A 26,917-nucleotide genomic window follows, 5' to 3' on the forward strand; every position below is an offset into this window, starting at 1 on the left:
CCGCTTCTCTCACATGCTGCGTGAATGTGTAATTCAAACGCTGTACCTGTCCAAATCCTTTTCCAAGAGGCTTATACAGATATGCCTTATCCTGTTACAACCTGAATGCCATTACACAGGCAACATGCAACTGATATCAGGCCTCTGGACAGGAGTCTAGTAATGTAGATGATTGTATCAGTTTCTGTCCCAGACCCCCTACAACTACACATTCTAATTTTGAAATAACAGTTTATGCTTCATAATGTCAAAAACCGTTGAGAGGTCAAGAAATATAGCAGACACACAATGTTTATGATCTGCAAAGGGCAATAATTCATTTACAAAAAAAAAAAAAATGGCAGTTTCTGTGGACCTACATTTCCAGGAAAATATTATTTTCTTCTATAAAAGGAACAAGTTCTATATAATATTAGCAGAGAGAGTGGTCTCTAATTGTCACCTCTTTTTATCCATTTTTAATCAGAGGCCTCACTTTTGTTACTCATAATTTTTCAACAAAGAGCTCAGTAGACTGTGAGGAATTATAAATATCATCAAAGGGTCGACATAAAAGTTTTGTGTGTATGGTAACGCATTGTATTGTATAAAATTACTGCTGGAGAAAACCAACTTTTCGGCCACGGTAGCAGTAGCCTTCTTCTGGGAAGACCAGCAGTAATTTTATACAATATGATGCGGTACCATACCCAGAAAACTTTTATGTTGACTGACTCTGACCACAGAAGCCTACGCAATCTAATCCTCAAAGGGCTTTGCTATTAATCCTGTGCATTTATTAAAATACCATCAGGGATGTTATCAGTACCACTGAGAATTTTGATTCTAGTGCTCTGATAACGTTTGATACTTCTTTCTCATGTGTTGGATATAAAAAAGCTCTTATTTGAATTGTTTGTAACTTGCTCCTTTCTAGCATTTGGTGAAAGCATTTTGATAAGATTTTCCGAAACTTCTGTAAAATAAGAATTGAATTTATGTGCATCTTTGTTTGGATCTGGGTTGGGTTTTGCATTAGTTTAATATTGTGGTAACCTTCACATATTATTCCTGTTTTTTTTCTTGCTGTGTTCCATATCGTTTTCATTTGGTTTGGGGCAGTTTTAACCAAATTTTTATTTGTAGGTTTCTGAAACATTTTAAAGACTTTGTTTTCTAGCTGATGATGTCTCCCAAAAAAAGTATCAAAATCTGATTTTTTATCAAAATCTGATTTTTTTCTATTTGTTTATTCTTAATTCTAAGTACAGTACTGACATGTAATAACAATTCGCCGTTTCTTTCTTTGTCACGTTGACATTTTTCCTGCTTGGATTCGTGATATTTATGATTGAAAACAAGCACCGCACAGTAGTGAAACAGTTTCGACTTCGAAGTCCAGTTTTACCTCACTACCTTCACTGCACCAATACAAAAGAAGCGTCCCAACTCACACGACACATTCCAGCAGTTAAAAACACTCTCGTTCGTAATATTGTGATAAATACCTACTGTTTAAATGTGTATTTTGCATTCAACTTAATTTGTAAAGTTTGGTTATGAACAACCTGTCTTTTACCAGTGGCCCACGATCTGTTTCTCGAGGCTTCACTGTCGGTTATTATACTAAGTGAATTGGCGTGTTGACATTCCGTCTATTGTGAATATGCATCATATGACGTTGCCTGCCGTTTCGTTTCACTGCCGCCTACTGCAGATAGAGACCTATATCTGCTGCAATTTTAGTCTCGTTGCTCCATAGATCCCATTGATACGTGAGAAATTAGCATCTTTGATTTGAAGTATCTGTAAGCATGTTTGATGTTTCGGAATTTACGTGCAGCACAGTTGTTTGTTTGGTTACGTGTGTATGTTAGTAAGGTCTTTGAGTAAAATATCGTATATATACTGTTTACAAGTAAGATAAACACCACAAAGTGTGAATCCAAGATATATGATGTGAAAAGATTCGTAACAAATGTAATATTTTGTGCTCCAGGACACTGTGCTTGTTATGTTTTAAAGATGGCTTCGACAGAGCAGTTGGGACCGAATAAAACGTGGGAACTTTCATTGTACGAGCTTCACAGAACACCACAAGATGCGATAACTGATAACACTGAAATAGCTGTGTCTCCGAGAAGTTTGCATAGTGAATTAATGTGCCCTATATGTTTGGACATGCTAAAGAAGACTATGACAACAAAAGAATGTTTACATAGGTTTTGTTCTGACTGTATCATAACAGCATTAAGATCTGGCAATAAGGAATGCCCTACGTGCAGGAAGAAACTCGTGTCGAAGCGTTCGTTGAGACCAGATCCAAATTTTGATTTACTCATTCAAAAAATTTATCCTAGTCGTGATGAATACGAAGCTCATCAAGAGAGGGTGTTGGCAAAATTGAGCAAGAGCCATAGCCAGGCGGCGCTTGTGAATTCGATAAACGAGGGAATCAAGTCGCAGTCACAGAACAGGCCCCAGCGATCACGTAAGGCGGCAAATGAGTCTGACACTGCACCGGGTGGGACACCGAATGCCAGCGCCCCGACGACGCCAACGCATCAAGACGCCGGGGCGCCGAGACCGATAACGCCACCCGCAAGCGAACCTACACCTCCAGCGGTACCGCCCCCACCCCAACAGCCGCAACCGCCCCCGCCAAGCCCAACTCTTTCCAACAAATCCACCAAACGTCTTAAATCTGTCCCTAACTCCGAAAACGAGTCCGCAGGATCAAGTGTGGAGGCTGGCGGACATGAGTCGTCTGTAGGAGAGGTTGATGCCGCGGAACCAGCTATGTTAAACGAAGTTGAAATTATTTTCAAACCACATCCAACCGAGATGCTTGGGGAGCAGGTGCTTATCAAGGCACTGAAGGACAACTCTGTGCGGTACATCAAGACAACAGCCAACGCCACAGGTTTGTGACAACATCAATGCTACATTCATTGCAGATCGTTTCTTCAAGCTCTCAGATTTTTTTTATCGCATTTGCAATTTTAATATAAAGGGAACGTATGTGACGTGGAAACGTAACTTCTGATTTATTGAGACATTGTATTTTTAAGTGAAACGTCATTGGGGTCACAGCACACATGGTTGCTTTTAACTAATGGGCAAATGTTAGAAAAATTGGAAGTTTTGTGCTTGATGCAGTTATGTGCTTGCTTGCTTACTTTTGCCATTGCACGTTCCTGCTGTTTCTGGTGTTAGGGCCTGCACATGATGGTGAAGGAAAAAAATAACACTCTTTTCTGTATAAAATGGAGTGGATGTGAGCTAACTTCTGGCACATTGACTTTCTGTGTATGGCCTTAAATATATTGTATAATACACGTGCTGTGCATGACATCTACTTGCATTGAGAGCAAACATACATATTGTTGTAGGCTCTGTCTATAAGTTCTGTGAGATAAGTGTATTGTGATGAGAAATGTTTTGTTTACGTGATTGGCTTGCTACTCCATTCAGTGCTTGAATAGCTGTAATGTGGTATAAAAATTGATGTAAATTTATTTAAAATTTTTGTGATAACATTTTTAGCTCTGCTTGTTTTTATGTTATTTTTGTACACTTTCTCTTTGTGCATGAGAATTACACATATAATTTGCAAGTAATTGCCAGTTGCCTACTGGCTATAGTTGCTGAGCATGTCTTTTTGAATTTATCTTTGTTTCATTTTTTAAATATAGATTTTGCTGTGTGACAAACATTTCACTCTCTTTCTCTCTAGACATGTTGTAGATAGTGACACTGTGGACCGTGTAGTTTATTAATGTTATATACTCATCAAGGTGTCACAAGTTTATGTTGAGGCATAATAGTGCTATCTGGATTCAAAACATTTAAGTAATGCGTGTACAAGTACTTGTACTTGAACAAGAAATACTTTTATTTTTTACTTAAGAATATGTTTTGAAGTTAATTTGTCTTGGAATTTTGTAGCTGATTTATTCTGCGTGTGTGCATTATTCCTCAGTGTTGTGGCTTGTTGCCTTTGTTTCCCTTCTTTTAAATGTGGTTCCTATTTCTTGCCAAAGTCGAATAGTGTATTGACAGTATGCAGAAATGTGAAAGAAAATTAGACAGCTTAATCTCGTATGATGACGACGCATTTACCATTTCATATCGCTATGATGCTGTGCAGAAATATGGGGTTAGTTGTTAGGGTTTGTAGGTATAGATTGATTCAAAATGTCATCATATTGGTAGTCTTTTTTTTTTTTTTGCCAAGATTGGTTTGTTCATGCTATAAAGTAATGATCAAGGATATGCCCACCATCACTGGCAGTGTTACACAATTTTCTCTTTTATTGATTTACTTATACTGAGATCATTTAAATAGTTGTTTAAGCATTTTATTAACTGCAGGATACAACTTTGTTCCTTTATTTACACAGACATGTTTCAGCATCTTATAAGCTGTTGTCAGAAATATTTGAACATACTGATAACCATTGCCTGATTTGACTTGCGATGACATCAAAATATTGGACATAAACCACTCATCAAAGTTCAGTATGTATATAATGCACTGCAATACACCAGTTATAGCTATTCAAATGATATAAAATTTGCTGGTTCTGCCACCTCACACCTGAATGTGTTGCCTTTCAACCTAACCGAGACTTTGGTCTATACAACTGATCAGTATAGTGCCACATCAGAGATTTCAGATTCACATTTCTTGGCTTCTATAACTCACTGCTGAATTATTGTGAAAAAAACAACAATTTATCTTATGGTAAAAAATATAGAAGCAAAATAAATATTGACGGTGTTTTGTTCTATCTCTGTTTATAAATTTATAACATCACATGCCATATCATCATGATGTCTTGAGTTAGTCAGTATCAATGGCCCATAATTTTTTATTGATTGATAGCTGTGGCAGAGTATGATAGCAGTTAACATTTCCTTGAGGATGCACTATAGCAGGGCATTTGATAGAGCCTATTCATTCTAAACTGGTATAGTCAGTAAACAGTTTATGTGAGAATTGACTGAATTAAACTTTATAGTAATGTGCTCGTTGGTGCAGTGTGTCAGTGAAATGACACACAATTAAGAACATCTTGGATCAAAGTGGACATCAGGTATCAGTAAGTGCAAACGACATGTATCACAGTCGGAAATATGTGGGGAATTTTGGACATTAGTTCTCGGGTTTGTAATGTTTGCTGTAGACTCAAGGACTATTTTCATAAGGAATGGTTTTTATTAAAAATTTAGATAATGTCTGTGATAACTGCTTCCATCATTGGTAATGCTAAAGTATAGATTGTTGTAGTTCCTTCGTGAGATTTTTACAGGGGATATATGCTTAAAACAGTCCCAAAAATGCAGTAATGATCATTTTACATTACTTTATATAAAATTTCTTCTCTCACTGACAAATGCTTGAATTTACAGTAGTGAACTTTACGTTTTGCAGATTGTTATTTGAAGTAGCAAAATTATTTGATCTATGCTTGAAAGGTGGAAAATATTTCTTCATTCTAATGAAAAGATTCAGATAATGTTAGTAGTTGCTCCTGTTGTAGTCTGTCAGAGGATCAACATTTAATATTTTCTTAACTCACAAAAAATGTGTTTTAGTGCTCACATGATCTCAAAATTGTTTTTCACTATGTTAACTTAATATAGGAATAATGATGTTTTGCTGATATAATTTTTGCCCCTATAAGATTTTGTATTTTATTAAACATTTTGCACTTGCTGCTTGACATATGTTAGTTTGAAGTTTTGAAAGATTTTATATCGTTGCAGCCATGATTTTTCACTGCTTGTTTGTGAGTGCATGTTTAATTTTTTTTCCTAAGACAAATTTTATTGTTGTTATGTTATGTGTCTTCTGTTTTCACATTATGAGGATTGTAATTTCATTCTGCAGATTGAAATGAATTTTGATCAAAATTAAAGCCTATTTATAGTATATGAGAATTTTTTGCCAAATAATGTTGTGGAAGGACAGTTTTCTCATGGCACAGAGTTGCTATGTTTTAGAATGCTGAAATGAACTGATAATTGATATATAATAAATGAGGTTACAAAATTGTCTGTTTTTGTTTTATTTTTTTGAGTCATTCAAATTCAGAATCTGATATGAATATGAACTGCTGTTTATTGTATTTATAAACAGTGGACACACAGGCTAGTCATATAAAGCACAATTTGTTGTGTGAATTCTAGTTCCATAAAAAAAAAAATACCATTTTGCAATGCTAGATTTATAGCTGCATGTGATTTCAGGTCTTGTGAACCTTGTGATACTGACCACTAGCTTTGAACATTGGTGTAATGCTGATTAGTGATGTGTGTTTGGAATGGAGGCTATGGTAACATACTGATACCTAGAGTGTGGTTTAAAACATGATAATTTGGTTGTGAGTTGACATAGCCAACCAATGTGATCTGAAAATAAGTTTATGGTGTAATAACAACATGAGGCAATTTCTCTGTGAAAGAGTCAGTTATTTGTCACCACATATGGTGTAGGACAATCATTGCCAGAAGTTGACAATTACAACTTTTGGATGATGGCTAGAGGAAGTTTATACTACTCTTCATGCAAAATACTCTAAAATTTGTGACAGAATAAGTATGTGTCAGTATAGTGAATCTGTTTTCCAAAGTTGACTTGGCAGGGATTGGCTATATTCAGTTAGTCACTTAACAGGATATAGCGGATTGTGCTTCGGATACCACTAGCATTTCCCTACTGTTCCTGTGCTATTCATGAATTGTATGAATGAAGACTGTTGACAATCTTCCATATGAGCCCACATGTCTGTCACCAAGACCATTTAGTGAGATATGTGTGGAAAGAAGGCATACATATATTGCTTGACTCTTCTTGTGATGCACACTTTCAGAATTTACCAGTAAACCTCTTCATGTTCACAATCCTGTCACACTTCACCGAGGACCATCCACAACTTATCTTTGAAGGATGTTAGTAACACTTGTCTTCAGGGTAGTGAGAAATTGTGATGGTGGTACAGCTGATTTGTGTAGTCAATGATGTAATGATGTTTTCACTTTGATTGTGGGAGAAATAAGTATTTAAAATAACAACAACTTTAGCACAGTAGGTGGCAGAGTGCAATCAAACTGAAATGTCACTGAAAAACACTTTGTTTGCAGGAGAAAATACACACAAACAGTCAATAAATAATTTGACAATGCTTTTTTATTTTTGTTTGCCTTACTGTGGTGTTTCTGTTATTGATGTACAGGGTAGGCAAAAATTCATAAAGGGGATATAACTGTGAATAACATTTTCATTTATCATTAGTTGCCACTGAAATTTCACAGGCCAAGGATGGGAGCTTGCTTACATCTATGTGTGGAGTATAATTTCTGGTAGGTGAAAAAAAAATGTTATTCATAGTTATAACCCCTTCATGACTTCTGGCCCACAGTGGAGGACTCTGCACCTATGTAAATAGAAAACAATGGAAAATGAAACTACCAGCTTCCAAGCAAACACATACCTCTGGTACACTACATATAATCCTGTCATCACAACCTAGATTTCACTTCCAGCTTTGTTGGTTCCGCACATTCTTTCACTCACAACCAATCAATCTGTCTCCACAACCTATATTTAATATCCACATTTGTTGGCTTCACCAACTCAATCAAATCGTTACATTCCAACCCAACCTAGACATGTGGCTGTAATACAGGTACATTAAGCTATGCTATAGGTCAGTATGTCACCTCAAACTGGATTCGGCATTTGAGACACAATCGTTAATATTATTTCAACACAATTACTGAGAAAATGCTGTGTGCGGTATTTGTCCGCTTTTGATATGTGATACAACAGTAATACTGTATATCATGGATTTGACAAGTACTTTGTGGGTATCTGGAGGTATGTGGTACCAGATGTCAATGCATAGATTATGCAGTTCCCAAAAAGTATGATGTCGTGCTTTGTAGACACTGAGTTGGCACCCAAAAGCATCTCAGATGTGTCCCATCAGGTGAATTTGGTGACCAAGACATCAATGTGTGATCTCTATCATACTACTCAGACCCATGTAGCATGATTTTGGCCTTGTGACATGGTCAATTATCCTGACGAAAGAAGTCAGAACTCGGGGACGACATCAAGCACAAAGAGAGGGATATGGTCTTTAATAGTGTCTACATAGTCTACAGCTGCCATGGTGCCTTCAGTTACTACCACAGGTTTGATGGGAACCTTGGTACATGTCCCTCACAACATAATACTGCTCACACTGGCCTGCATACATGGTGCTGTGCATGTCTCAGGCAGCTGTTTGGTGTTTGTATCTGTACTCTACGACTGAACAGGTGTAACAAGAAATGTCATTCATCCAACCAAGCGGAACCTTTCCATTGATCCACAATTTAATATCAGCGATCTCATGCCAAGTAATTTCCTACATTATTGGGTCAAAATGAGAACGCTTTAGGGGTTGTCTGCTGCAGAGTCCCACCTTTAGTAATATGAGCTGAACAGTATATTCTGAAATACTTATGTCTTCACCAGCCTTGTACTCTGTTGACAAGTCTTGGCTGTGCCATTTCCTAGACGCTTGTTCCCAGGTGCTGGACCATAACAACCTGCCCTTTGTCAAAGTCATTTTTCTGTGGATTTCCTCATTTTTTTGCCTGTATCATCACTAGAAAGATTCCCATTTGTGCCTGATCCACATGTATACTTTCCTTACCATATCAAATGCCTGCAATGCTACCAGGCAGTATTTAATCTTCCAGTCGACGGTGGTGATGATGTTATGGCTCATCAGCCTATATCAGTCCAAGAAACACCTGTAAGTGGAACAGAAAATGAAGAAAGGGCTGTACACACAATCTGATCAATTCATATTATGATATGTGACAAAAGCACAATATTAAAGACAGTTGTCTACAAAATTAATTCGTAGGTTCATGGGATAATGACTTATCTTGTTAACAGCTGTTTGTTGGCTACCTCATACTATCATACCCTTGGCTGTCTCGAAACTGATGGAGAGACAGTCTCAATTTCTTCTCTGTACCACAAACATACACAACATATGATTCTGTCTGCACGTGATGTGATCTGTCTATGATGTAGTGCTCTGTTCAAATTTGGATTTTTTAAATTTCTGTTCTTTAATCCTACTAAGAACTGAAGAATTGTTTGAATGTGTTTTTTAGCTCCTCCCTCTTTGGAAGTCTTAAATTTCTTTAGATTTTTTCTACTGAATCTGTCTGGCACCTTCCTCAGCTACAACTAGACTCACTTAAAGACTGAGTTGAAATTAGAAAACCTAAAGACCAAATTGTTTTGGTGTGCCTTCCTAGCTGAGTGGTCACCGTGTCTGGCTGCAATGCTGATGACCTAGGTTCAAGTCCCAGTACTGACAGGGTTTCTCCTTGGGGTGCATACAACTTTGTGATGCAAAGTGAGGAGCTGCTTGAGTGAGAAGTAGTAGCTCCGAGGTCTAGAAAGCCATAGGGGGATGTGCTGACCCCATGTCCCTCAATACCACAGCAGAAAAATGACTTTGGCAGATGATGACACAGGTGTCTGTCAACTTATCTAAACATTGTGAAATCAAACACCTACATGGAAAAGAAGTAGCTGTAAACTTTATAATTTTCATGGGAATCAAAGGAACAGGTACTCTTGTCTGTTACTGCACAGTGGTAGCCGAATAGTGGACCAAAATTTGCTTCCATTGCCTAATCAGTGTGCATTGGACATGCTGTAGCCACCCATTGGTGAGAACTCACTTCCCAAATTCCACCTCTCATTTTCAATATAATTATGGATGTTTAAAATATTTTATGAAGTTCAAGAGTGTAAGTGATTATTGTTTCGTTGCTCTCTTTAGCAATTAATCAACATTTTATTCTCTGTGCCAGAATGGCAATGAGAATATCTGGGCTACTCATATTCTCGTGGTTGTAGAACAGCTCTCCACAAATGAGTGGGCTTGTCTACAAAATTGGCCTGAAGATTGTGGAATGAATGTTTCAGAAACTTTGTCAATTGTGCTACCAACATGAACAACCAATTTTGGCGGCTTTCTTTGCGGAACTATTTGATTTGATAAGTATACCCAGATTGGAAAATGATCTCTGGATTGGCAGTCATTGGCCATGGTAAAAGTGCACTTATGGTGTCGCTGGCTTTTGTGTTACACGCTACAGTTGTTAACTGTTTCTATGGTGAATGATGGGAAATGAGCATGACAAATGATGAGTCAGATGATTAGACAAGATGACACTATCAGTGAGAAAATTGTGTTCAGTAAATGTCATTATGATGTGGACTGTATGAAACTAGGTGGCGGCATAAAGAAATATAATGTGCAGAATGTTATCGTATGAAACAGAAACTAAGGGTGTTAGCACACTGGACTCATATTTGGGAGGACAGATGTTCAAACCCACATCCGGTCATCCTGATTTAAGTTTTACGTGATTTCCCTAATGTGCTTAAGGCAAATGCCAGGTGGTTTCTTCAAAAGGGCATGGCTGCTCTCCTCCTCCATCCATCCCTAGTCAGAGCTTCTGCTCCGTCTCTAATGACCTCATTGTTGATGGGATGTTAAACACTAATCTCCTCCTCTCTCCTCCATAAAACAGAATATTCCATAAAATTTAAAATGTTTTCTTAGGTTCCTGCATAACCACAACCTCACTAATTGGGCTATGCTATGGATCAGTCCATTACCACAGCCAGTTTTCCTCCAGTCACATTTGTTGGCTTTGACAACTCGCAACCAAACTGTAATATTTGAACCTAACCTATACTTTGGGTTATGCCATAGATCAGTCTGTCACCACAACCTGTTTTTTCATACTCACATTTGTTGGCTATGCCAACTTGCAACCTTGCAATACAAAGCAATAGCCCAAGAAATCCTGTCAATTTCCAAGAAACATAAAGCACAAAAATACGTATGAAAACCAGTACCTGAGTGTATAATCTGTAATAGCCAGATCAATAATCGTCAGTCTTGCACCATTCATATTATCAACAAAAGTAAGCAATTCATATCTTTCATTGAAACAAGTCATTAGATTCAGCAATTTTCACTGTCCACTGCACACTGTCAGCCAAATGCCTATAATCAATGGAAAAGAATTGCCAAGAACAGCACACAGTGGAAGAACTGTCGACACTGTTAAGTGCACTTTAACCACTGACCACTTCCCATACATGAGCAATGGAGAGCATATCGAGAGATTAATTGTACAACCTGATGACAACTCTTCAGAAGTAAATTTTTTGTCCTGTGTTCATAGCTTCTGATGGCAAGAGAACTGAGAAGCTTGACCTCAAGGACAGGGATTGGTAGAAACCTTATCAAGGACATATAACATGTGGAATGATGTCAGTGAGATTCTGTTGGTTTGTAACTGTATTAGGAGGCATACAACAGGAACAAACTGTTATCCTATGTGACAAGTACTCTGTAGTATGAACTGCTTGTAATTTTTTGGTGACAGAAAGAAGCAGAGAGTGTTAGGCATCATTTTATAAATATTGATACTTCACCTCCACCTCCAGTAATAAAGGATAGTTTGTGTGGGCTATAACATCTGAGCACCATGGCTTTATTGCAAAATGAGATTTCTGTAAACATAGGCATAATGCTTTTGTTCCTTTGAAATTATCTGCATTCCTCTAAAGTATGAGGTATGGAAGCCATTTGTTGGAAATTATTTTCTGTCCCATTGTGTGCCTTCTTTAGATATATATTACGACAATGAGTGAAAATGTAGAACTATTGTCAGTTTGTCTTCATTTAATGTAAAGTCAGTTTTGCAGCATCTCTTTTGGGCAGTCGTGTACTCTCGTTTCTGATGGTTTTGTGGCTGTTTTCTTTTACTGTGAGTTGTCTTGCTACGAATCTTTGCTTTTATTTTGTTGTTGGCTATTTAGAAAAATATGTTTTACTTTGTGCTTGGGCTTTGCTGTTGTGGTTGGTTAACATTTGCTTCTGAAACAGGTTTTATAGTTGCCACAGATAATTAATATTGCTATTGTTGTATATGCATTTAGATGTAAAGGAATTTTTGTGACCATGTTTTGTCTTTCATTGAAGTACTGGCTTTTACTGCTACTGAGATTATGTTATCTCTACAGTTTACACAGACCACTTATATCAAACAAGATGACCATATTTGGGAGCATTTAGGTAAATGTGGCCTTGACATGTTCAGAATGATTCAGTGAACTACATGTTAAAATTGAAAACTATTGACTTTCTTAGTTACGTACTTCACACAAGTGAACCCTCGGATACAACCTTCCAGTGCTTTTTTTTCTAAAAAAAAGTTTGATGGTACTCCGACATTGGATATAATGCAGCAAAAATTACTTATAACTGAAGCATGGGATACCACCCATGTGCTTTTTGCCATGACATAATCAACATGTCGAACTGCAAAAAAAAAAAAAAGAAGTGGTGTCGGACTCTTCAGTTGACTTTCAGCTTAAAGGAAGCAGGCGATACCGAGAAACACCCGAACATACAAGAGAATGTGGTATCATACACTTCAGTTTATATCATCTCAAATGAAGTATGCGATTCCCACAATAACAATAAAAGAAAATGGTATCTACACTTCAATTGACCTATAATACACCTCAAATGAAACAGATGAGTCCAATCAACCCTTCGATGTACAAAACAATACAAGGAAATATTATCGAACACATATTTTAACCTATAAAACACCACTAAAAGACACAATACAACAAAAACCATTCACACCTATCATCAACAACAACAATAGAAACTACACTACAAAAATTTTTTGTAACATTGTTTGGCTCCCAAAATGGCATAGATGATGGGTGGTGTCCCGTGCTTCATCTGAAAATTTATTTAACTATAAAACTACAGTGTAACTTACATTAATAGCATGTCAGTGACATTGCTTTTCCCACCAAAAACTGCACTGGTATCGTTCATATTGCAGTTACCAACACGAAAAGTGAAATAAAAAATGTATGTCCGGGAAATAAATCTTTGGCACTCTCCCAAGTTCTCAACATTGTAAAAAAAAATTACTTTGTTGACGAAAAAGTTTAGGAGTACGCATCCCCCAGTGTTCCCCCAGAAAAGTAGCACTGCAACCTTATGAAATTTAGGTTATGTTCTTGTTTATAATATCCCTGCAGTTACAAAACCCTTTATGAAATCAAGGTGTTTGTTACTGCTTTGGTGTACTGGACCAGATTTTTTACCTGTAAAGTAATATCACCTGATTGTGTGTAGTAATTATTACCAAATATGCCTAACGTGGACCCATTTGATAGATTTTAAACTTTGGTTAACAGTTTCCAGTATTTTGTGGATGTCCAAAGGAAACACCTTTTCAAAAACTTTATAATGGAAAGAAAGGGACAGTAAAGGCATTTTGACACTATTATCTACAGTCACCATCACTCATTTTTCACTTCCCTTGTACATTTGGGGGGGGGGGGGGATTAGTTTGCCAGACTCTGCATTGTCCAACAGGTATTTGTACTCAGTGATGGCCTACCCACTCATAACTGCTGTTTCTTCATAGGGTCCATAACTGATTTTGTGAGACACTAGGGAAATCATGGATGGCAAAGAGAAACAGAAAACAATTAAATTCATGTTGGCAGCACTGTACTAGTAGCTGAAGTCAAGCTGTAATAAGAAAGTCTACTTACAAAGTTTCAAGAACTGTCTTTTAATGACAACTGTAGGAATACACTACAACCCACTGCTTATTGCTCCTTTGGGGTCATGAGAACAATATGAGAGTAATTACAGCATGCATGGAGGCATTTAAACAATCATTCTTCCTGCACCCCATATGTGAATGGAATGGGAAGAAGCCCCAATAACTGGTACAATGGGACCTACCCTCTGCTATGCACTTACCAGTGATTTGCAGAGTTTAAATGTAGATGTAGAGACAGCCACATTGTGCATTTGGAATTTTGAGGAGACTGGTTCAGCTTTTTCTTTAAAGCCTATTGGGGTTCTATAGTCTGTACGTACCCCTAAAAACATTGCTGCCATGCGAGCTAGCATTGGAAGGAGACCTCGTCATTTCGTATGAAAACTTGCCTTGTCATTGCAGCTTGGGCTATGGAGCATTGAAAGAATATTCCATCTGCTACAATTTCATCAATACAAACGTCACTGTGTGGAACAACTAATTGCTGTGTCCTGAGGTGATGATGAGGTCCCATACTCTGAGGAGCGTGTCCTATGGCTGCAAATTTGTGAGCCATTGTTGACTAAAGTCAGCGAGTATGCAAACTGAATTCAAACTCCTTGGATGTCCGATGAAGCTCCTTTTCACTTAAGTGGTTATGTGAATAAAGATAACTTACATTATTGTTGTCAGGTAAACTCTGCTCAACTTCAGCAGTGTCGTTACACAATACCAAAGTTACTCGTTCATGATGTGCAGTTGTGGCGTGATGGGCAAAAACTTTTTTGAGGATGAATAAGATGCAGCTGTCACTGTGACATCTGTTTGAATTTTCTGTCAAGTGCCAAAGAGGTTTTTCTGGCTCCAAGACTCCATACATTTCAGATCTTAACATTCAGCTCACTAGGTTTCTACAGAATGGCGCCACCATACACACTGCCAGTTTGCAGCAGCAGTAAAATGATTGCTTATGGACCATATAATTTCAAGTTGCCATGTTCTCCAAACCTTTTGTGACTTCTTTTTATGGGGACCACATGAAGAACTTCATGTTCCAGACTAAACAAATTATCCTAGCTCAACTCAAGACATAGATTGAAGAAGAAATCACCACTATTCCAGGTGATTCCTTGTGCTGCACTGTGTGGAACCTAAGACAATGGATTGCTGAATGCGTGCAGCACCGTGGACAGTGTGTGATTGAGTTATTTTTGAAAAGTAATGCATAATACAATTTCTTGTCCTGTACAGCATATTTTGAACCTCGAATAAAGTTTTGTGATATTCATGATTTCTTTGTTTATTGTCATGAATTTTCCTATTTCTCTCCACCATCCTGTACATGCCTTTTCAAAGAGTGCTCTATTTATGTGGGTGAGCTCAATGCAATTAGGATTTGATTGGTACCCCAATGGTTGACTGAGGGTGAGACTGATTTTTTCCCAGATTGATTATGTATTCATTGTATCTGACATGTTTAAACTGTGTGCTGGATCAGTACTCAAATCCAGATAACTGCCTTGTGTGGGCAGTGTGCTAGTTGAGTGTGCTTATAGATTTACCCAAATCTACAATTTTCTACCATCCCTTCTAACTTGACAGGTTTCAACTACCCAATCATTCCATTACACAGCTCTGTATACAGTCTTCACACATTATATATATATATATATATATATATATATATATATATATATATATATATATATATATATATATATAGTCTTTAAATATGTCTGCTTGTGAGATGTCTGCTTGTGTCTGTATATGTGTGGATGGATATGTGTGTGTGTGCGAGTGTGTACCCGTCCTTTTTTCTCCCTAAGGTAAGTCTTTCCGCTCCCGGGATTGGAATGACTCCTTACCCTCTCCCCTAAAACCCACATCCTTTCGTCTTTCCCTCTCCTTCCCTCTTTCCTGATGAGGCAACAGTTTGTTGCGAAAGCTTGAATTTTGTGTGTGTGTTTGTGTTTGTTTGTGTGTCTATCGACCTGCCAGCGCTTTCGTTCGGTAAGTCACATCATCTTTGTATATATATATATATATATATATATATATATATATATATATATATATATATATATATATATATATAGAGGGAAACATTCCACGTAGGAAATATATATATCTAAAAACAAAGATGATGTGACTTACGAAATGAAAGTGCTGGCAGGTCGACAGACACACAAACATACACACAAAATTCAAGCTTTCGCAACAAACTGTTGCCTCATCAGGAAAGAGGGAAGGAGAGGGAAAGACGAAAGGATGTGGGTTTTAAGGGAGAGGGTAAGGAGTCATTCCAATCCCGGGAGCGGAAAGACTTACCTTAGGGGGAAAAAAGGACGGGTATACACACGCACACACACACACATATCCATCCACACATATACAGACACAAGCAGACATATTTAAAGACAAAGAGTTTGGGCAGAGATGTCAGTCGAGGCAGAAGTGCAGAGGCAAAGATGTTGTTGAATGACAGGTGAGGTATGAGTGGCGGCAACTTGAAATTAGTGGAGATTGAGGCCTGGTGGATAATGGGAAGAGAGGATATATTGAAGAGCAAGTTCCCATCTCCGGAGTTCGGATAGGTTGGTGTTAGTGGGAAGTATCCAGATAACCCGGACGGTGTAACACTGCCAAGATGTGCTGGCCATGCACCAAGGCATGTTTAGCCACAGGGTGATCCTCATTACCAACAAACACTGTCTGCCTGTGTCCATTCATGCGAATGGACAGTTTGTTGCTGGTCATTCCCACATAGAATGCATCACAGTGTAGGCAGGTCAGTTGGTAGATCACGTGGGTGCTTTCACACGTGGCTCTGCCTTTGATCGTGTACACCTTCCGGGTTACAGGACTGGAGTAGGTGGTGGTGGGAGGGTGCATGGGACAGGTTTTACACCGGGGGCGGTTACAAGGGTAGGAGCCAGAGGGTAGGGAAGGTGGTTTGGGGATTTCATAGGGATGAACTAAGAGGTTACGAAGGTTAGGTGGACAGCGGAAAGACACTCTTGGTGGAGTGGGGCCTCCATTACGACAGCTGCCACCCATTCCACATCAAACGGTCCCTTCCCTACAGCCTAGGTCTTCGTGGCAAACGAATCTGCTCCAGTCCGGAATCCCTGAAGCATTACACCAACAACCTGACAACAGCTTTCGCATCCCGCAACTACCCTCCCGACCTGGTACAGAAGCAAATAACCAGAGCCACTTCCTCATTCTCTCAAACCCAGAACCTCCCACAGAAGAACCACAAAAGTGCCCCACTTGTGACAGGATACTTTCCGGGACTGGATCAGATTCTGAATGTGGCTCTCCAGCAGGGATACGACTTCCTCAAATCCTGCCCTGAAATGAGATCCATCCTTCATGAAATCCTCCCCACTCCACCAAGAGTGTCTTTCCGCCGTCCACCTAACTTTCGTAACCTCTTAGTTCATCCCTATGAAATCCCCAAACCACCTTCCCTACCCTCTGTCTCCTACCCTTGTAACCGCCCCCGGTGTAAAACCTGTCCCATGCACCCTCCCACCACCACCTGCTCCAGTCCTGTAACCCGGAAGGTGTACACGATCAAAGGCAGAGCCACATGTGAAAGCACACACGTGATCTACCAACTGACCTGCCTACACTGTGACGCATTCTATGTGGGAATGACCAGCAACAAACTGTCCATTCGCATGAATGGACACAGGCAGACAGTGTTTGTTGGTAATGAGGATCACCCTGTGGCTAAACATGCCTTGGTGCACGGCCAGCACATCTTGGCACAGTGTTACACCATCCGGGTTATCTGGATACTTCCCACTAACACCAACCTATCCGAACTCCGGAGATGGGAACTTGCTCTTCAATATATCCTCTCTTCCCGTTATCCACCAGGCCTCAATCTCCGCTAATTTCAAGTTGCCGCCACTCATACCTCACCTGTCATTCAACAACATCTTTGCCTCTGCAGTTCTGCCTCGACTGACATCTCTGCCCAAACTCTTTGTCTTTAAATATGTCTGCTTGTGTCTGTATATGTGTGGATGGATATGTGTGTGTGTTCGTGTGTATACCCGTCCTTTTTTCCTCCTAAGGTAAGTCTTTCCGCTCCCGGGATTGGAATGACTCCTTACCCTCTCCCTTAAAACCCACATCCTTTCGTCTTTCCCTCTCCTTCCCTCTTTCCTGATGAGGCAACAGTTTGTTGCGAAAGCTTGAATTTTGTGTGTATGTTTGTGTTTGTTTGTGTGTCTATCGACCTGCCAGCGCTTTCGTTCGGTAAGTCACATCATCTTTGTTTTTACATATATTTTTCCCACGTGGAATGTTTCCCTCTATGTGTGTGTGTATATATATATATATATATATATATATATATATATATATATATATAAGCAACTAAGTCATGTCCCCAGGTGCAGCAGGCACAGAAAATGAATAATACTTCACAGATACACATACTACATCACTGTTCACCTTTAGTTGGAACCAGTTGCTTAACACCTTTTTTGAGCACCAAGATGCATCGGAATTTGTGCAAATTAATTTTGGATATTTACTATAATGTGGGTTACCGCTGTTTTTTCTCAGAGTAGCCCAACACACATTTCGCCAACTTTCCTACTGAAAGTCACATGCATCAGGTGACAGAGCCCTGGAAGGTCATGGAGCTGCTTGGTTATATTATGACCATAGATAGTATTTGGGTATTCTCATAGTCTTCTTTGTCCAAACAGAAACTTAATAATCCTTATGAACTATGGACCTAGTCGTTCAACTTGTGCCCCAAGGTGACTGCAGTTTAGAACAGTGTAATGGAAAAGACTGTCCTTTTTTTTGTGCGTTTTAAAATGGTCTGTACCAAAAAGTTGGGAAATAACTGTAATAGTTCAGTTTTATTAACATTTAAGAAGATTTTGCTGAGGAAAAATTTGAGATGCTATAACAAGTTTATGAGTGCCTACTAATAGATAGAGTATCATGTACTTCACACAACATAGATTCTGTTTGGAGTTTTAGAGAGCTGTAGGCTTGAGAGGATGCACACAATCGAGCATATTGCACATTCTGCGTAGAGGAAGGCCCCCCCCTCCCCCCCCCCCCCAACACACACACACACACACACACACACACACACACACACACACTCAAATGTTGTAGTTGTATGGAATGACACTCTGTTGGCAGTTAACATTTCTAAAGTGCTGTATTATAGCTCTTATGCCTCTTACCAAATCTCTCAGTTGTTCAAGCATCTAATCTGATTGGAGCAGACAAGCAGAGAACAGGAATTCAGTTAACACTAGTGCTCAGGGAAAATTCATAAGTTGCCTACTCAAACAGATGCTGTTACCATATGTGTGACAGAGTGCTCTGCACTCATTTCTATAAAGTTTATGGAAGTACGAATACTCACTCAGTGATTCCAAAAGGCAAACATGTGAATAAGCGAGGCTAGCTCTGATTTGGTTCCAATTTCAAGAGCTGTGGTGTCTGAGCTGTAGGCTGTTACCACATGTACTCTATTTCTAAAATCTTTGCACATGCTTCAGCCGTCATCATAGCATATGATGGTGGATCATTGTATGTTGCAGAGAACACTAATATTTCTGTTAAGACAGTCTCTAAAACATCCCACAAGCTAAAGATGGGATGAATTGCAAGACTTGCCATTCCTCGATTTTGTTATGCTTCCTAGGTAAGTGGTATTCTTGACCAGAGTGGTATTCTTTATATTTCACAAGCTGCTTCTGGGAAAAATTAAAATACTGCAAGTAGTGTAAATACACCACAAAATCACAAGAACTGCCATTTAACAGTGGGACAGCTTGAAAGAGAGTTACGAATTGTAAGAAACAGTGATTTTATGAAGATTATTCTGTCTAAGGAGAAAATTTGCTGTCACTCCTTACTTCAATAAATTTAGTCGCAGTGTAGACAGAGAGTACACAACTGAGTATAATTTGGCATATAATGACCATTTGGGGAGCGATCATATGATGTACATAATTTTTTATTGTCTCACAGTTAACTGTCACTGGTTACAGTTCAGATGTGGCGACTGTTTCATTCTTCTAATAATGGAGGGCAGCCAACTGATCCTATTTTAAATTTTTTTCTGTTAACATTATTGACCTCAAACATGTTTTCTGCTTTCTTTTAATAGGAAGCACTGTTATGCTGTAAAGGACATTTATCTGTGTTTCCATGTGCCCTGTGGTAGTAACTGAAGGCACCATAACAGCTGTGAACTATGTGAACATTACTGTAGATCACCTGCAGCCCTTCATTCTTCATATCTTCCCATACTACTGATGACATAACTGTCCATGTCACAAGGGCAGCATCATGATGCAGAGGCTTGAGGAGTGTGACAGTGAACTCACATGTCTTGGGCATCCAATCTGAATGTGCTGGAATACATCTGGGATGCTATCAGGTGCCAGCTCTGCACCCTCAAACTACCAGCTCATAATTTATGGGAATTGTGGGACCTGTTGCAGAGACATTTGCTGCCACTTATTCTATAAACCTACCATGAACTTGCCAAATCTGTGCCGTACAAAATCACTTCAGTATTGTGTAGTAAAGGTGGACCAAAATGCTATTAAGCAGATGTTCATAATATTTTGGCTCGTCAGTTTATGTGTAGGTACATAAATAAAGTAATGATTCAAGATTAATAGTTAAAGGTAGCTAGTAGTAGTAGTTAGAATCAATATGCATAGTTGATGCTATACACAAAGAATTTTACCTCATTTTGTCTCCAGGCAGCTAAGTTCGATAAATGGAATATCCTGTGATGATTCTTTTTATGCATTTGAAGGGGAACATCGCTGCAACAATCTATGCTGAGTTCGTAAAAGGGTTTACAAATACAATGCACTATCACACAAGACAGTGCTTAGGTGACACAGGCACAATCAGAAATGTTCAGGTGTGTGTGAATTCCTAAGGGACCCAACTGCTGAGGTCATTGGTCCCTACAGGCACTTTCAGTGTGGACAAACAAGTCTGAATGAGAATGAACAAAGTGGCAGACCATCTCCGTGTGGAAGACCAGGGAGTGCAAGAGAAGTGGAGTCCCTGATGCTCGAAGACTGCTGTATCACATTCGAGAAGATAGTGTGAAAACTGAAAATCAGCCTGGATCACTTTTCAGCGTCTTGCATGACATTTTGAGCTTGACAGAAGTTGCTGCTTGTTGGTTTCTACGACTGCTCATATCCGTTCAACGGGGTAGTTAATTAAGGCACCAAAGGAAATGCTGCAGATGTGTCGGACCAATCCAGATGACTTCTTTAGCCACTAACCACCATGGACCAAGGATACCCATATGACAATTTGTAGATTGGAGGAGGGCATGGAGTATTTTTAATATTTTGGAAGATGAATGGCATCTTGTAAGTATCCATAAAAAAAGTTACAGTTCCGACACTTTTAAAAATCTGCATAATATTGACTTTTAAAACATTTTTGTGAAAGAAAAACACCTGACTACATCATATTTTTTCCTTTCCCTGAGAGCCACAGCCTCCTCTCGCCATGGGCAAGTGGTTGGTGTATCTCTCGGAGACAAAAGACCAAAGAAACCAGTGGAAATGTGGATTCACCATCCTGAACAAAGCAAAGACCCAATTATCTTCAGGCAAAGTGGTACTGAGTTTCTTTGCGACTGTCTTGTGTGCTAACAAATTATTCTCATGAGGGGACAAAACTATAAGAGGAACACACTACCAAAATCTCCTACAGGAGACTGTCGGACGAAATATCGCAGGAAGCTGTCCAAGAGGATGTTTTTGCTCCATGGCAATGGTCCAGCTCATTCTGCACTCTACACATTTATACCACTCCTCCCCTCCCCCTCTGGTCCCATTTTACCATTCCCCTGTATTCTGCTGATGTGGCACATGATGAGTTCTTCCTCTTTCCTTGGATAAGGAAACCATTGCATGGCAGGGATTTCCGGGAAGGTCTTTGCCAAGTGATCCTTTCTCTCTTCCTGATCACTGTGCTCAGCCCATTATTTCATAACTGATACTCTCTGTGTAATACCCTCTTTATCTTCCATGTTAAGTCAGTCATCTTGTACTATTTGAAATTTTGAGCTGCCTAACGAAATGTGATGTTAATTGATCTAGTATGTTTTTTAGGCATTCATGACTTTCCTGAAATCAGGACTTTGAGGCGCTAAAGTTAAACTGTAAATACTCACTATGAAGTCAATAGAGTGTGGACACTGACTTACTGTTCACTTCGAAGTTGGCATTTTGTAGGTACACCTATTGTTACTACTATTTCATTTAATCATTGGTGAGACTGTTTATTAAGTTATGATACAGAATTTATGAAAGCAGAACTTGAGTCCATTCTTTTCGAAACACAGAAAAATGTGCCTTCACTCATAAATCATTGAATGCATGCTTAGTTGGGTAATGCATAATGACTAATATCAATATATTTTCCTCATGCTGCTTGTTGAGTTTCAGTAACATTGCTTATTCTACACTAAAAGCTTGTAACAGGAGTTATATGTATGTAAAGTACTTATTTAGGAATGGAAAATCTAGGATGGAATAACGACAATATTACAACAAGGATAGAGTGCTACTCACCATATAGACTATGTTGAGTCGCAGACAGCCACACAAACTGGCTTCAGTGGCCATAGACACTGGTCGTGTGTGTGAGTTGTGCTTGGGTGAATATGTGTGTGTGTGTGTGTGTATTTTCTATATTAGAAGGCCTTTTGGCCAAAAACTCACATGTATAGGAGTCCTTTTGTTTAGCCTGTCTGTGATGCAACATCTCCTCTGTATTGTGAGTAACAATCTGTCCTTTTCATAATAAAGTACTTATTTGAATTTTTGCTATGTTCTATTATTTTGGCTGTTGCTGTTGCATGGTAATAAAGTCTACATAGTTCAGATCAGAACAACTTGTAAGGCATTGAACAACTGAGACAACTTTGAACAAAAAACTAGTTTATTATGTGCATTTTTGTGAACCAGGGATCAACTCACTACTTTATGATATTGGGGGTGGGGGTTCTGTGTGCACATGCCACACTGTGTAACTTTTCTGAGCTGCATAAGCCATGTGTTGCCCTCCATTGCTTAATTTCACTTTTTACATTACATCCTTGTCTCTGTGTGGCCTGGATTCTAAGGCACTTGATCCTTTTGCTGTTGCATCTTTCCACCCTTCTTTCTCTTTCTTGTGCCTGATTACACAATGAAGGGAAATTCCCTATGTTGATACCCTTTTTTCTGAATGAACTTCAAACTTTGCTATATAAACAGCTATCTCATATGTCATCACTAGCCGGAACATTAATTCGACTCTTATCATAAGACCACACATAGAATAAAAAAGAAAATCTGATCTATGCAAAGGTTGTTATTAGCACCAAAGTTAATGTCTAGATATTATTGGATGACACAAGAACTAAAATTGATTGTAAAAAAGCAAAAACGGAGCTGCTGAAATCAGCTTTCAAACATTTCTTCAAAGGGAATACTGACCTAATGTGTTTCTCACCCTACTGTAAAGATGGATGCTATAGATATTAATGTCAGTAGCATTGAAAAAAGCTGAAATTGCTAAAACTGAACTAAACTTCAGGTTCCAGCAAAGAGCCCTTGAACAAAAAAACTGTGCCCAATAGTTGGAAGAAAACACGGTTGTAGATACTTTGGACATATTCTAGGCTCAAGAGTTATGAGATATACTGAACAGAATGAGTTGAGGCAGTCAGGTAGATCCAATATGTCTTGATTTCCAAAAAACATTAAATCCAGTACGATTGCAACAGTTATTAACAAAATATGATAACTTGGAGTATAAAATTAAATTTATAATTGGTTTGAGAGTATTTTGGTTGGGAGGAATATTATCTGGGATAGAGTGTGATCAACACATACACAGAAGTATCTTTAGGCTTGCCTAGGTTAAATATGTTGGGACCTTGCAGTTCATGGTGTATATTAATGACTTTCCAGACAATAGAAATACTAATCTCGAACTTTTTGTCACTGATACTTTATCTGTAAAGGATGTAAGCTGCATGATTATTTACTTAGATCTTTGTAAGATTTCAAAGTGCTGAGCGATTGGAAACTCACTTTAAATGTCCATAAATGTAAAATTTTATACTTCACAAAACTTGTGAATGTAATATTCTGTGACATATCAGTGAGTTGCAGTTGGAGTGAGGATATGCATACCGATGTCTGGGTGTGACATCTTTTAGGGATATGAAATAGAATGTTCATATAAGCTCAATCATAGGTCAAACAACTGGAAGAATGCAAAGGAATTGGCTTATGAAACATTCATCGTAGAATACTGATCAAGTGGATGGGATCGAAGCCAAATGAGACCTACTGGGAATGACGAATGTATACGAAGAAGGGCAGCTTAAATGATGACAGGTTCGTTTCACCTACTGGAGAGCATCACAGAGATACTTAAAATCTTAATTGGCAAGTGCTTGAAAATACACAGCAACTATCCTGTGAAAAACTACTTCCCATTTGAAAAACCTGTATTAAATGACAAATCTAGGAATACAGTACCACTCCTCACACATTGCTTACATAGGGTTTGTGAAGCCAAGATTCGGCTAATTACAGCATGCACAGAGAAATTTAAGCAGTTATTTATGTGAATTGAATTAGAAGAAAACCTAATTTGTAGTACGATGGGAAGTACCTTCTGCCATACACTTCACTATGATCCATAGTATAAATGTAGTTTAATATTGACATAATTTTGAAGGTTTTGAAGTATCTCTGGAAACTATGTGGACCTAAATGATATGTTCACTGCTGTGTGTGTGTGTGTGTGTGTGTGTGTGTGTGTGTGTGTGTTCACTGCTTAATCTGTGGTGTCATTTGAAATAAATATCATAACTGCGGGAAGTCATAGTGCCATGAAAAAAGCTTTTTTTATTATGTGTTTCACCAATTTGTCTACATGATGTTTCTGAATCATCGTGACCAAATGACAGAATTCCACTATGGCATAATGCACCTGACATGTGCTGCCCTCGATGCTTGCCTATATCATTCTTTTATGTTCATTTGCACTATGTTTTACACTTCACATTTGTTAATATAATTTATGTATGTTGTATGATTTCAGTTGACCATCTCGGCAAGTATTTGGCAATGCGGCTGACACTTGATCTGGAGGCAGAGGTACCTGAGCCACTCCGTCTTTTGAACTTCTGCATTTATATAGCATCAGCGCCTGGTCAGCTTATTGTCTTGAGTGGCACACAGACACTGCGACAAGTCAATGACAAGTTCTGGAAGATCAACAAACCGTTGGAAATGTTCTACTCGTGGAAGAGATCCTAGGGGCAGGGCCAGGATCGCTGACCGGCGGTCTCCAACAGATCGTGAAGGTGATCCGTGTTGTGCTAGACTATTGGAACAACTGATCCACTGAAAGACAGCATTATTATTTTTCACATGAAATTTGTTGTTTTGAGTTATGAGTAACTCAAAAATCACATTCTGAGTTGTTCACCTTTTGTTGATGTAAAGAGAAGTTATGCTCTTGCATAACTATTTTATTGATCTGAGATATATTTATGAGGAAGTGTAATATGAAACAGTAGATCATGTTCAAAGAAATGTATACTTTTGTGCCTTACTTCCCCTTTTCTGTTGTTATTTATGTATCAGATTTGAGAGACAGTATTATGTTTCATGGACAGTATGTTACCATGACAAAAACTAAGGAGAACTTGTATAAGAGTACTTTGCATGATGCTCTTGTCTAATAAACTTGACCTTTATACAGACATATAGATGAAAAACTATGTTGGGTCTGAATATTGTGATGTGATTCATGAAAACATGGTGCAGCTTCTTTTTGAAGATGCAGTGTTGAGGTAAAATCTTTTGGAAAGTAATGCAGAATATTTTATTTTCACATAATTGTCGACTTGAAAACCACCTTAAAGTTGACAATGATAAGTGTGCAAAACAGCAATGTGCATTTTGGTGTAGTGTCTATGTTGCACTACACATTGGCTGTTTCTCTAAAAATTACACTGTTTACATACAAGTGAATTTCAAGTGCTTCATTTTACTGTTTGGGTGAGAGAGAAAGTGTGTGTGTGTGTGTGTGTGTGTGTGTGTGTGTGTGTGAGAGAGAGAGAGAGAGAGAGAGAGAGAGAGAGAATATGTGTATGTGTGCCTACTGTTGGAGAGCGGGAAAGTTGTGCAAATTGTAGCCTGTGACATGGAGATAATGCTCGTAAGTTCCAAAAAAATTGAAATTGAAATAGGGCTTTCTTTACAGCATGGATGACAAACTAGTGATGGTAATGAGAGAATGAAAGTTTGTATATTGAATAACTAGGAAGAGAAACAACTTATGACAGTTTTTCATCTTTTTTTTGTGTGCAGTAACTAAATTAAGTGTAATACTGAGTGTTTGAAAATATAATTGTATGTGATATTTTGAAGCACATGACTGTGTTTAGCACAAATTCAGAGGATCAAACTGTAAATCAGAGTGACATGTAATGAGCTTATATGTCGTCAAGTGCCTCACAAATGTTTTGTTTTTTAACCACAAACTGCAGTGCAGAATGTGATATGTAAACATGCTGCAATCTATTGCTATTGAGGACAATTGCAGCGAGGCTAGTTTAATGTACAGTACAATAAATGCAAATTATGAAGCATAATTATCACAGAGAAATACCAAGATTTTCAACTGAAACTTTTGTCTTGGTGTATAACATTCATGCTCTTTTTGCTGGATGATTTTAATACAGAGGTAATCATTAGTTGTATTGAACTTGTACCAATGCTTTTTCCAAATTTTACCTGTTTTATCACCATCCGCCTGCTATAGTGTATTATCAGAAAGAATACACTACAGATATTTTGTGTACTAGTCAATTGGTTGCATTGTAACAGTAAGCTGTAATTTTGAAACAGTGTATGTAGATACTGCAGAAATTGTCAAATTGCAGCATTATTGAATTTTGTGTAATGTTGTGAAGATATTAAAGAAATTACGTCAGGGACATCTCAGTATGCCATCGTCATTAGAGAGAAAGACTGGTCTTATTATTACTGTCCTAACTGGAGCAACATTTTGGTTTTGGTGTGGACTTCTCACCAGAATAGTGGAAAAGTCACTTCAGATAGTAACAACAGTATAGTTGTTACATGCTGTTGTGTCTGGCCAATTTTATCTTTAATTTCATCTTGAATAAAGACTTCGTTCAAGTTTA

General features: G+C 38.4%; 1 protein-coding gene across 1 annotated transcript; it reads left to right on the forward strand.

Moving 5' to 3' along the window:
* Positions 1-1,801: 1,801 nt before the first annotated feature.
* LOC126236817 (E3 ubiquitin-protein ligase RING1) lies at positions 1,802-26,917 on the forward strand. Its single transcript, XM_049946411.1, has 2 exons — positions 1,802-2,902; positions 24,802-26,917. Exons 1-2 carry the CDS (start codon positions 2,005-2,007, stop codon positions 25,017-25,019), a joined length of 1,116 nt encoding a protein of 371 aa, XP_049802368.1. The 5' UTR covers positions 1,802-2,004; the 3' UTR covers positions 25,020-26,917.

The sequence above is a fragment of the Schistocerca nitens genome, chromosome 2 (genome assembly GCF_023898315.1).
Source record: "Schistocerca nitens isolate TAMUIC-IGC-003100 chromosome 2, iqSchNite1.1, whole genome shotgun sequence".
In the NCBI taxonomy this organism is placed as follows: domain Eukaryota; kingdom Metazoa; phylum Arthropoda; class Insecta; order Orthoptera; family Acrididae; genus Schistocerca; species Schistocerca nitens.